Source organism: Hippopotamus amphibius, chromosome 7, assembly GCF_030028045.1.
Source record: "Hippopotamus amphibius kiboko isolate mHipAmp2 chromosome 7, mHipAmp2.hap2, whole genome shotgun sequence".
In the NCBI taxonomy this organism is placed as follows: Eukaryota; Metazoa; Chordata; class Mammalia; order Artiodactyla; family Hippopotamidae; genus Hippopotamus; species Hippopotamus amphibius.
The window spans coordinates 37,471,181-37,484,025 of NC_080192.1; the positions used below are offsets into that span (position 1 = coordinate 37,471,181).

The 12,845-nt window shown below is 35.8% G+C and overlaps 1 protein-coding gene across 5 annotated transcripts in view; it reads right to left on the reverse strand.

Moving 5' to 3' along the window:
• Positions 1-281: 281 nt before the first annotated feature.
• The window catches only part of ACSS3 (acyl-CoA synthetase short chain family member 3), a 138,564-nt gene continuing 126,000 nt past the window's right edge, over positions 282-12,845 (reverse strand). For 3 of the 5 annotated variants that reach the window (XM_057743124.1, XM_057743126.1, XM_057743127.1), the window contains 4 exons: positions 4,882-4,944; positions 3,493-3,592; positions 3,237-3,412; positions 282-2,389 (listed from right to left, as the gene is read on the reverse strand). In XM_057743124.1, coding sequence (XP_057599107.1) covers positions 2,321-2,389; positions 3,237-3,412; positions 3,493-3,592; positions 4,882-4,944 — 408 coding nt within the window. In that variant the 3' untranslated portion in view covers positions 282-2,320. Of the gene's footprint in view, positions 2,390-3,236; positions 3,413-3,492; positions 3,593-4,881; positions 4,945-10,734; positions 10,940-12,845 lie in introns of those variants that run through there. The other 2 variants (XM_057743125.1, XM_057743129.1) reach the window with 2 other exon arrangements.

The window sequence follows — 12,845 nt, forward strand, 5'->3', positions numbered from 1 at the left end:
AACCTTGGTTTTCCTCCTTTTAACCATCTATCAACCTTATGAATTTTCATATTTTTAATAATCAGAGCCTTTACAAATATAATTTTCTATAAATAAAACTGCTTTTTAAAAGTAAAGAAATTCTCATTTGTATATACTTAACACATTTTCACAAGCAAAACAGCTCAATTAATTGGCAAACACTTTTCTATAGATTTTAAAAGAAAATATTTACATTTTAATTTTTCTAACACCATACAGTAAAAAATTCTATGACGATACCAAAAGAAGATCATGCATAATTTATTTCAGCAAATTCCATTTTTTAGTAACATTATATTGTTATTTTTAAAGACATATTTCATTCAAAGTGTACTATTGAGTGAAAGTAACTGATGGTAAGTATTAAAATAGAAAATTCCTTTTTTCCCCCTCAAAAATTTAAGCAATCTGATGACTATCTTTCTTGTCCCACATTCAGTCTTATGAGAGTAACAGTGCTTTCTCTGACACTGCAAAGGAGATCACTTTCCTTAATCAGATACAAGAAAACACCACTTCCCGGTCTTGTGCACTGTTTTCCAATCCCACGCAACAGGAAAATAATTCAAGCCTGCCCGCTGAAGAATCTCTCAGATTTGATTACCAGGAAAAAGGTGTAAGAGGATCAAAGATGTAATCTTTACACAATTCTTAGAGATGTCTGGGTTTATACCTTGCAAATGAACTATGATACACATTCAGCTAAAGAATGTGCCATTTCACATTAACTGAATTTTAAATGAAAAAAAATAAGGTAATACATCTTAATGCTAAGACCTTAAAAAGTATATTATTTGTTAAGATTACAGTTGTGATAATGGATAAAATGTACTAAAGAGAAGAGACAGTTTAAGGAACCCAACAGCTTCAAATTATAAGTTGAATATCTAATTAGTTTAACTCAGTCTACTAAAATAATTAAAGGGAACAATTAGATGAATATATTTTTTCAGGTGTAACAATCAACAAGCCAATCTTGGCAAATAACAATTTATTCTGAGAAGCCATTTATTTTATAGTCTACAGTCCAAAAAAAATCTTAACATGTTCAGAATGTCTTTATACAAGTTGTAAGCAATTTTTATGAAGACTATTATGTTAGGACAGTTGCTTTTAAAAATAACGTTCCTGATGGACTGAAAGATTGAGGAATACTTCGAGAACTGTCAAAAACCCAATGGGTATGATTTTTTTTAGTTTAAATGTATTCTTTGATAACTGATATCATGTAGAACCCTAAGTAAACCAAATATGTAATTATACCTACTCTGGTTAATTGGCATGTTGTCATAAGCCTATTAACAAAGATTCATTTTCAGTTATTTTTTTAATGCTCAATAGTTTTACAGAAGTTTAAATAGAAAGATGTGCTTTGGATGTGACAAATTTTTCTTTAGTGAGTTATTTAAAAATGAGAGATTTCACATAAAATCTGGATTTCTGGTTTCTCTTAAAACTCCTCCCAGTTTTCAGCATAATGTAAAAACTTTTACATCTCTTCCTTAAGAGCTTTCCATGCCAGTTTACCCATTCCTATACATTATCTTGTTTCCAAAAGAAGCTGGAATCATTAAGAAGTATACAGTCAACTAAGAACCTGAGACAGGAGGAGGGGCTCCAAAGAGCCCTTATCTCCATGACAAAGAGATTGGATTAACTGACCTCTATGCTCTCTTCTCTGCCAGGCCTGTGGTTTCCCTCGACTAAGTAACAAAGGACTGAAAGAGCTGTACCTTGGTTGGTACCCAGCCTTCCCTCAGGAAATGTGTGACTAGACAGATTCTCCTACCTAGAAAAACATGTCTAGATGATGACCTAAAATTTCCCATTTCATTTAACATAACCATGCATGTGAGCATCTCAAGAATATTAGAAAATATTCACAATTTCTAAAAAAATTTTAATTGTTCTCTGACTTCAACTTGAGTTTTAAGTCTTGTCAATGCTGCAGAGTTCTAATTTTAGGAAGTGGCTCAATATTAGTGCCAATTTCAATTAAGATTTTTTTTGGGGGGGAGGGCACAATTTTTAAAAATCATACATTAGATATATATTTTTTAAATTGAAGTTCTGGAAGAGCTATATAATAAGCCATGTTATGGGCAACCTGTAACAGTGCTAACTGGGCTAATCAAACAGAAGGCCTTTTACTAGCCTTCAAGTACACTGATTTTAGACCAAGCTCTACAATTTACATTTCAGTTTGCATGTAATTTCTATTTAAATATTTATTTCTGGGAAATAATTCCAAAAATTTACTCCAATTAGAAAAGTGACTCAAAAAAGAAAAAAAAAAAAGTCATGATGCTTGCTTCAACATTTCTTCTATGTGCCCAAAGATGCTGGGGTCTTCAATTGTAGGAGATACCTGGAAAGAAAATTAAGAGTCAGATGAAGGCTCTTCCTTGAACCCCTTTCACTCTATAAAATTAAACAGTTACATGCAATTTTGTATTCCCTGGTATCTTATCACACTCATATGGAAAGGTTCAAAAACAGGGAACTTTGAACTTAATATTTTAAAATGTATCTATAGTAAAATAAACTGTTCGGTTAGCAAAACTATTGGTTCTAGATGGTACTTTCTTTTATGGGCCTTTCAATGAGCCTCTATAGAAATTTTTTTGTTTCTGTTTTTGCCCATACAACCTCTCTTTACTGTTGTATTACTTTTTATTAGATCCTGATGATTAAAAATATGTATATTTGTGCATGTATAATGTGCACAAAAATTAAAAGAATGCATGTGTTTGAATCAGCCTAAATTACCTAAAATAATTTTCACTCAAAACAGCAAAAAAAATGAGCACATATATCAATTAGAATTTCCAAAATATCTATAGCCAGCCTCAATTGTTTGCTCTCTCACTCACTAACAGTCACTAATAACTGCAATGAAGGAAAATTTAGCCTTAATTTAATGTTTCCACAAGTTTGAATTTGACATATTTACTAATAGTAAAATATTTTCCTATACTGGTGCTTATAATCAAAGCATATGGTCTTAATTAATCTGTGTTTCTCTCCAAAACCCTCACTCCTACAGAGAGAATGGCTATGCAATTTCCCCATTAAAAAAAAAAAAGTACTATTATGTGTTTTTTAGGGATATAATTCACGCTTAAGAACCATTTAAAGAGCTTAGTCAACACCAAAGGAACGGGGCAGGGGGAACACATTTCAGAACCCAGCACTAAACATCCTTGATCATTTACCTTATATGGCTTGCCGTTGACAAGTGCAGACAGAGCTGAGCGGGGAATTTTGCCAGATCTGGTTTTGGGTAACTGTTGGACAAACACTGCTTTTCGAAAGGCAGCCACGGGGCCAATGCTCTGCCTAACGTGTTTCACAATTTCTTCTAAAACTTGTTCCTCTGTTGTATTTATATCTAGGGAGAAAGTTCAGATGGTAAGCTCTGAATTAACTTTATTCATTCAGGGCCCTACAGGGAGGACAAAGCCCTCTCACCTTTTTTCAACACGCAGAGTGCTAATGGGACATGACCTTTCAAAGGATCTTCCTTGCCAACAACAGCGCAGTCAGCCACAGTGCCATGGGAAAGGACAGACTGTAATTTACAAAAAGCATTCATTTAGAGTATCTATACACTTATATATGTAGTATTTATAATTTCAATTGGGGCAAAAAGTACACTGACACATCCCTATCACCCCACTCCATAGTTTACGTTAGATGTCACTCTTGGTGTATGTTCTATGGGTTTTATGCCACATATTCATTATTATAGTATTTTACAGAGTAGATTCACTGCCCTAAAAATCCCCTGTGCCCTGCCTATTCATCCCTCACCTCCCGATAACTCCTGGCAACCACTGATCTTTTTTACTGTCTCTAAAGTTCTTTTCCAGAATGTTAATATAGTTGGAATCATACACATGTAGCCCTTACAGACTCTCTTCTTTCACTTCGGAGTGGATTTGGAAAAACAAAAACTTACTTTGGTTTCATTGTGAAGAATAAATAAAGGATTGTTGAAGGTGGGTGTCATAATTTACGCTGGGAAACCCCCAGAGAGGCTACAACAGTAGACGAAGGTTATAGTAGTGGGTATAAAATGATTCCAGGATTTTTTAGAGGTAAAATGGACAAAATTTGATGCTAAATGGGATATGAAGCAAGAAGTCAAAGGGGTTAAAGATCATTCTGTGGTTTTTGGCTTGAGTAGCTGGTTGGATAGTGGTGACATTTTCTAAGCCAGAAAATGCTAGTGAGGGCTAGGCTTGGGAGGAAAAATCATGTATTAAGTCTTGGAGATATTCCATTTGAAGTATCTTTCAGACATTTGAGTCAAAGCAATTGGATCTGAGGAGAGTCTTAATCTGAAAATGTGTATTTGAATGCCATTAAATATAGATGATAATGAAAGCTATGGACATGGATGAGATTATCTGGGGAGAAAGCAGTGAGAAAAAAAGGTAAAAACTTTAAAGAACTCTAACATCTAAGGACCGTGTGAAAAAGAAAAAGCTGACAAACTGAACTAAAAGGGTACAGTCAGAGAGGGAAGAGAAAAACCAACAAAATCCAGGACATGCCACTAAAAATCCCAAACTTTCCATGGAAAAATTTTTTTTAAAAATTTAATCCAAGCTGAAAATGAGCTTTCTCTTCTCTGAACTCCTAGAAGACTCAATGAACTGCTTGAACATTTGGTACAAACCCAGTGGGCTATCTCAGACTGCCCCTTATTAAGCATGCAAATCAACATTTCCCATATCCTATTGTTAGCATCAGGCTTGAAGTATTCAGTTGTGAGGGTTGCCATCGACATAGCTTTTGACTCCTACAGTGCTCAGGATAGTATGTGTTAAATAAATGATTTTGTATTGTATTTACTTCATTGCTGAGGTAAAGGTGTCCATGCCTTCTTTCCTTTAGCTGGTCCTGACTCAAAAGCTTCTGCAAAACACATACGACACAGACCATACAATACCACCTTCTCTCACTGCTTCAATGTGAATTCTCAAAATGTTTGCAACAGCTTTCCCATTCATTATGGTCTTATTTACTTCTCAGTTCATATGTTGAGAGCAGAGACACATTTTATTGCCAGAGCCTTGTTTGGGCAGTTAGTATTGACAATCGCCAGTCCATGGAAGAGAATACCTTCTCTACAGCAGGTAGGACACAGACTTGGTAGGTAGGTTCAATCCTTTAATTCCAATTTAGTACTCCCTTAATGAGTAGAGACAAATACTTTTACCTGGCTAACCAGAGTTTTAATTGTCAAAATCCCATTTAAAGTGTTCACTGGTGCGTCTATACCTGAGTTATTAAAGTTTTATAGTTTAAATCACTGTAAAAACATCATACATCCAGATATTTTGCCCCTTAATCAGTATGACTATAATTTTAACTAAACTGAACAACAAAACTTATTTCACCTTGCTATTTTAATTTCCATCCTCAGTCACAGTGTTTTTAGAACTGGAGGGGAAAATTCTGACTGGTTTTTTGTAAGGGCAGAGAGTACTTTAAAATCAGAAGTAATATATAACACAATTCCCTATAATAGCAAAGTTTCCCACTGTTTGCCAATGGAAGATATATTTTTTAAAAATCTGTGAGAAACATGTCATTTTCCAGTATTCCGTGCCATCTGTAAATGAAGTTCATTATAGTGGATAAAACATTAATCCATCAGTGTTAAAAAGTTGACATAAAGGAAGGGAGGCAGCTTTCTGTGTTGGCTCCACAAACAATATCGGCATGCCAAATAATGATTTCAACAACTGAACTGTTGAAAGGGAAAGCATCAAAATATGTCCTGGCAACATTTGAAGGACAAAAGCCAACCAAATGTCCTGTGGGGGGCAAAATCAAAAGCCACATCTATATGAAACCCATGAAGCATCCGGAGTTAACTGGCATTCAAGTACCCAAAAAAGTGATACAACTTAAAAGGTAATTGCTTCACCCAAAGTGAGCATATAAATGTTATGGTAACAGGCCTGGCAAATATCTGTCATTCTTTGTTTCTGGGGTATTGCCATTTTTGTGTAAATTTTAATGCATTTAAAAGGTTTTATGGTTTTAGTGGGCTAAAACACACAGGTTTCTTAACTATATTTGAAGTATTTTAAATTTAGAAAAAAATTAGTTTAAATCAAGCACCCTTGTAAAATGCAATGAGCCATTTTGCAGTGGGAGATTATCTCTGCAATGGAAAGAGGAGGCATAGTGTTTTATTTCCTCTGATATTGGAGTCATCTAGGAAAGTGTCAGATTCCACATCTTCATCAATATTCACATCAGTGTCCAGGAAAATATTCAGCAATTTTACAACTATTTAAATCCAGTAGTCATTCAGTGTTGGGTAGAAATGAAATTGCATGGCATCTTTGTTGAATGTGCACTTTATGGAAATATATTCAATCTTGAAGAAATCATTCCTAAAATAGCGAACAAAATAGCTAACTTGAAAAACAAACAGTGACGCTTCGGTCAGAACAACCTGCGAAAGGGCAAATTGTATGTGAACACTGCCCTAGGCTTTAAATGCAATATTTTAACACCAGATTTCCAAGTTTCCAAGAATACTCGTAGGATTATTTAACAAACTAAATCTTAAACTACAAGTGAAAGAATGAAATCGGGGAGCTCAATTTGTTCCCTGAAGTTGTCTCTGCATGAAAAGATCTGCCCACAACAGTGAAAGAGAACTAAGCAGAAAGACCACGCTGACTCCTAGAAATCTGGGCTCACATGACCTGAACTGGCAGATTTAGGGAACAATTTTCTTAAGAATACCTTGAACTTCCACCAAAGTGTCCCAATTGTCTAGCTAGATGCTAGGCTTTCAAAGATTAATCAATTGTTCAAATGGATTTGGTTATTATTTAATATTTACAGAAGGCCCGCACATGTGTTGGCACCTGCAAGGATAATGTCCTCTTAAATTTCTAAAAGCCACTGTAGGACTCTCTTTTCTTTTTTTAAAAATTTATTTATTTATTTATTTTTGGCTGTTTTGGGTCTTCATTGTTGCACGTGGGCTTTCTCTAGTTGCTGAGGGTGGGGGCTACTCTTTGTTGCAGTGCTTGGGCTCTAAGCGCACATGCTTCAGTAGTTGTGGCACTCAGGCTCAGTAGCTGTGGCTCACAGGCTTAGTTGCTCTGTGGTATGTGGGATCTTCCCAGACCAGGGCTGGAATCCATGTTCCCTGCATTGGCAGGTGGATTCTTTACCACCACGCCACCAGCGAAGTCCCAGGACTCTATTTTCTTATGTTGAGAACAGAAAAGAACATAGTTTCCCGAAATGCCTTTGATGTAGTCATTTTAGTAGAATTTCTCTTTGATTTAGTCTTACGTAAGGTGATAAATTGTCAAATGTTACTTCGGGAAACTGAAAAAGCTCAGATATTTTCACTGTATATAAAAGCAACATTCAGTCTATTTTTATTTTCTACAAATAATTCTCCCAATGGATTGAAGAACTTCAAGTCCTATTTCAAAAAGTCAAAGTAGAATCCAGCATTCATCATTAAGAACCCTGGAAAAGCACTTAAATATAAAATAAGATTTGGGCACTTTAGTAAAAGCTGGTTATGTCATCAATATAAACATTTCATGTACATATTATCAATTTGTTAAGCAATTTTGCAAGGATCTGGGAGAGAGCTGGCAAAAATGTTGGTTCACAACTCGCCAATAGATTCTAATATGGAGAAGGCAAACCTGAATTGAGATATTAATTTCCTTATCAGACATAAATATACCATAAAGAGTTAATCATTTAATTCATATAAAGGGAGACATTCACTTCAAGAAGGCTTAAGGCTGAGAGTTGTCCTGTTACATGCTATAAGCACCCTAGGACCCAATGACAAAATTCCTGTTCGATGCCATGGATTCTGGCATACTTCTTTCAATTTTGCCACTTTAATCGCCTATCTTCTGCCTGCCTCACTCTGCTGTTACATATAGTGAGAAGCATGTCAGTGGAAACATATTAAAGCACAATATGTATTTGAAAAGGTTGGCACTTTTCAGTCTAAAAATAAAAGAGCAAACTAAGAATTTTGGCTGCTAATAAGAGCTGTACCTATGTAATCTCTGTATTTTGATTAGCTGTCTGCCAGAAATGCAGGTGAATATTGGAGGTAATCTCCTACAAGCAAGAAATTAAAAGTTCATGCACCTGGAACCACCTTTTGTCAACACATCAAAATACATGAAGCATAAATTTCAATTTCAGGTTCTCACAAAATTCACAGTCAGTTAAAAACAAGATAATATTATAATAGCAGATAAAAGTCACATGTCCCAAAATATTTTATAAAATTCTTTCCTTTTACTCAAATAATATCACATTGACTGTCACTAAGAAAAAAAAAAAAAAGCCTACATGACAAGTGTTAAGTCATTAAGTTTGGGCTGAAGTACAACTTTTAGAGAAAGTGACCATCTTTTAAATAGAGAAAAGGGAACTAAACTATGACTCTGCAGACTCTGATCCTACTGCATTATCAATCATACTACATTAAGCATTTTCTTTCATTTAAACTGCAGTTTGCCCCATTTCATTCAAAATCTATTATGGGTTTGGCTCTGGGAAAAAACAGAGTAAACACATTCCACCTATCATGTCCACTAACTGCAAAGGAATACTTGGGCTAAAATTCATGTCAGGCGAGAACTCTATCAGAACATGAGAGGAAACCTGATGGTGAGTCCCCTGTTTTTTGTTAAGTTTTTGATTTTCGTTGTTGTTATGGTTTGTTGGTTTGCTGGTTTTGCCTCCTATATATTCTGGCCTGGGTTCTACAGTACTCCAAAATGTGGAACTATCCATAACCGCAGATAGAAAAAGCCCCAAGAAATGCCTGCTGTGTCTACCCAGAGGTTCAGGAAAAGGAGCAGAGGAGCTGGGAAACAGAGTAATTTTGATTTTATCCTCCCTACTCAAGATAGACAGCAACGAAAACGCAGTGCCCCTCTTCCTTCCTATGGAGCAATAGAAACCTTGCTGACTCTGCACACCTTTCACAGGTGAATGCAGCCAAAAAGCTCTGTCCTTTCCCTTCTCTCCTATCACTGTGCAGCAGACCCCAGGGGTGTGGACCTGGCGATGTTCCCACCCTACACCAAGGAAGCCTGGAAACTTTCGGCGCCACGTGCTTGCCCTCCCCACCAGCAGCCACCCACTCCCTGAGAGTGGGTCCCTGCTGACTTGCTCTGCCCTCTACCAGGCAAGTACGAGCAAAGAGACAGAGTCCCTTCCTCTCCCCAGGAACGCTGTGCAGGTAGACCCTGCAGGACTGGCAGGAGTATGGAAAGGCTGAAGCCCTGACTTTATACCAAGAAAAGCAGTAAAGGGGAAACCTGAGAATCAAAAAGTGAACAGTAGATAGCAGAGAGAAAGGAGCTAGAAAAAGGGATACGCTAAATCTGAGTATGATGTCCTGAGCCTACTCCAAAGTTGTACAAGCATGAATCCAACCAGAATCAGCACGGCAAAGATTCTGAGCGCTTAACTTGAGTTTCAGACTGGCCTCTGGGAGAGAGACACAGGTGGGATGGACCAGAATAGCACTGAAAACAAAACTGACATTGGAACCACCATCCACAGAAAATGGGTAAGGACATGTGGTCTGATCTTAACTGGGCTGACCACCCGCTGATACTGTCAACTACAACTGGCATTCACCATTGGCATCTGCCATCTACCTCTACAAACATTAAATCACGTGCTGCTGCAGCTGCTGAGGGCCAACACTTCCTGAAAGGTGTTGGGCTGGGGGGCTGAAACGAGGCACTCTGTGCTCTGAAAAACTGGCAGAACAGGTCTTCAGCGAGTCAAACATTTTCAGGACCCAACTTTATGAGCACAATTCTTGTATCTCCTCATATACACGAAAACGCCAGGATCCTTCATGGTGACGACTGCTCCTCGTGACTGGCCAGCACGAGGGTAGCAGAAACCTTCTGTAAACAATATGTGCTTGACTGCACATTTGATTGCACCATAACCACATATACACTGAGCTCGCACCCCACCCCCACCTCTGTGGAACAGTTTCTCAGAGCTATCTGGGATGCCATCTCCTGGGCTGCAGTCCTCATATTGCCCCAAACAAAATTTAACTTGCAACGCTCACGTTGTGCATTTTTTTAAGTCGATAATATACACAATCACAAGAACATAAATCCATATGATTTTTAAAGGATCCAGAATTTCATAATATAATAGTCAAAATATCCAGGATAAAATGTAAAATTACTGGACATAAAAAGAAATAGGAAAACCTAAACACCTCTTAAAAAACAGATAATCAACAAATGCTAAACCCAAGATGATGCAAATACTAGAAATATCAGATAAAGATTTTAAAGTAGCTATTGTATCTGTAGGGGAATAAAACTTTTCTAGATTTCCTCATTGCTCCTATAAAAAACCCTAGTCTCCTGAGACTCCTCAAATACCTTGAGAATTTGATCTATAGCTGTTTGTTTAGTTAATTGCTCTGATATGACAGGATAATAAAATATTCTAATTTCTCTGGGCAGGCAAAATGCTGACAGCCTAGACTAGATCCCTGGGTTAAACTCATAAGGTGCTAGGGAGTCTGACTCACTAACTTCCTCAGTATTTACATGTCAAAAAAGATAAAGCTTTAGCAGTTGGAAACACTTCTAGGTTGTAAAAGTTGAGACACACAGGACTTATCTGCCTCCTGGAGCGATGTTATGTACATATCAAAGAGCTGGAGTTTGGATTCAGGCCATTATGTTTCCAAGGAGACCTCTTTAGAAGGGGTGAAAGATAGCTGCCTCCTTCCTCTTTATAAGCAGAGAAAAATAATTTTCCTTATCTCTCATTCATGGTGTGTCTGGCTACTTATGTAGGGAAATTTCCCATCATCTCTTGTTGGGTCACCTAGGGATAAGACCTGGAGTAAGAGAGCAATGACACACTTATTATTAAGAAATCTGTCTTTGACCCAGAACACCTCATTTGCACATTTAGGATAAAATTAACAAAGATAAATATTAAAAATCCCACAGTAACTGTAGCCCAAAAAGTACGGGCAAGCACTCGGAATAAATGAAGTTTTCAGCAAAGAAATAAAAGCAACAAAAAAAGAACCAAATGACTTAAAAGAAGGGAGAAAATGTAACATGAGGGAAATAAAAAAGAGAAAAGGCAAAAAGGAAACTAATAATTAATTTGGAGACATAAATATATCAATACTTTGTTTAAATGTAAATGGCCTTAAAAAACCAAAGACAGAAACAGTAAAACTGGATTAAAATAAAAAGATTCAACTACATGTTATCTACAAAAAGGCCACAGGAAACATAATGATCCAGATATATTAAAAAGGAAAGGATGGAAAAAGATAAATGATACAAACACTATTAAAAAAACATGATTACCACACAAAGCTGACTTCAGATCAAGAAAAATTACTATATATATATTTTTTTAAAATCAGTGTATTAAAATAATACATTGCAACTAAGTAAGATTTATCCCAAGTATTGCAAGCCTGGTTCAACAGTTGAAAATTAATTAAATTAATGTGATTCACCATATTAATAGGCTTAAAAAGAAAACCCACCCAATCATATCAATAGAGGCAGAAAAAGCATTTGAGGAAATTTAACATTCATCCAACATTAAAAAAAATAGAAAAAAGACCCCCAGCAAATTAGTAATAGAAGGAAACTTCCTGATTTGATAAAGGCCACCTAAGAAACACCTACAGGTAACATGATTCTTAATGGTAAGATATTTAATGCTTTCACCCTAAGATCAGGAACAAGACAAGGGTAACTGCTCTCATCACTCTTACTCAATATCATACTGGAGGTTCTAGCCAATTCAAGAAGGCAAGGGAAAGAAATAAAAGACATTCAGATTGGAAAGAAAGCAATAAAACTATCTCTATTCACAGACAACATGATTATCTACGTAGGAAATCCCAAGGAATACACACACACACACCACTCTTAGAACTAATAAGTGAATTTAACAAAATCATAAGATACGTATCAGTTCATAAAAGTCAATAGTATTTCTATATCCACTAGCAATGAAAATTTTGAAACCAAAATTTTTTTAAAAATTCTATTTACAATAGCTTAAAAAAAAAAGCCCAAAATACTTAGCTATACATTAAGAAAATATGTTCAGAAACTACATACTAACATGCATAAAATGTCAATGAAACATATCAAAAAAGACCTAAATAAATGGAAAGATGTACAAAGTTCATGGATTGGACAATTCACTATAGTCCAGATATAAATTTTTCTCAGATCAATCTATAGATTTAACATAATCCCAATCAAAATTCATGCAGGATTTATTTTAACTACAGAAAAGCTCATTCTAAAATGCATATGGAAAAGTAAAGGAATAGAATATCTACAACAATTTTGAGAAAGTGAAGCAATTTTTAAAATAGTGGACACTATTCAACTGCAAGACATTCTGTAAAGCTACAGTTTAAAGCTATAGTATCAAGATAGAATAGTATGGGTGAAAAGAGAAACACACAGATCAATAAACAGAAGAGATACTCTAGAAAAGACCCACTCAAACACTGTCAGCTAATTTTTTACAAAGGTGCAAAAACAATTCAATGGAGAAATTCCAGTCTTTGCAACAAATGACACGTGGAAGAATTGGCATCTGTATTTAAAAAAAATCCTCAACCTATATCTTGCACCATATACAAAAAACCCCTCAAAATGTAAATTGACATAAAATGTAAAACAATAAAACTAAATGTAAAATTTAAAGAAAATAAGACTTTTAGGTGAAAACAAAGAAGAAAATATGACCTTGGG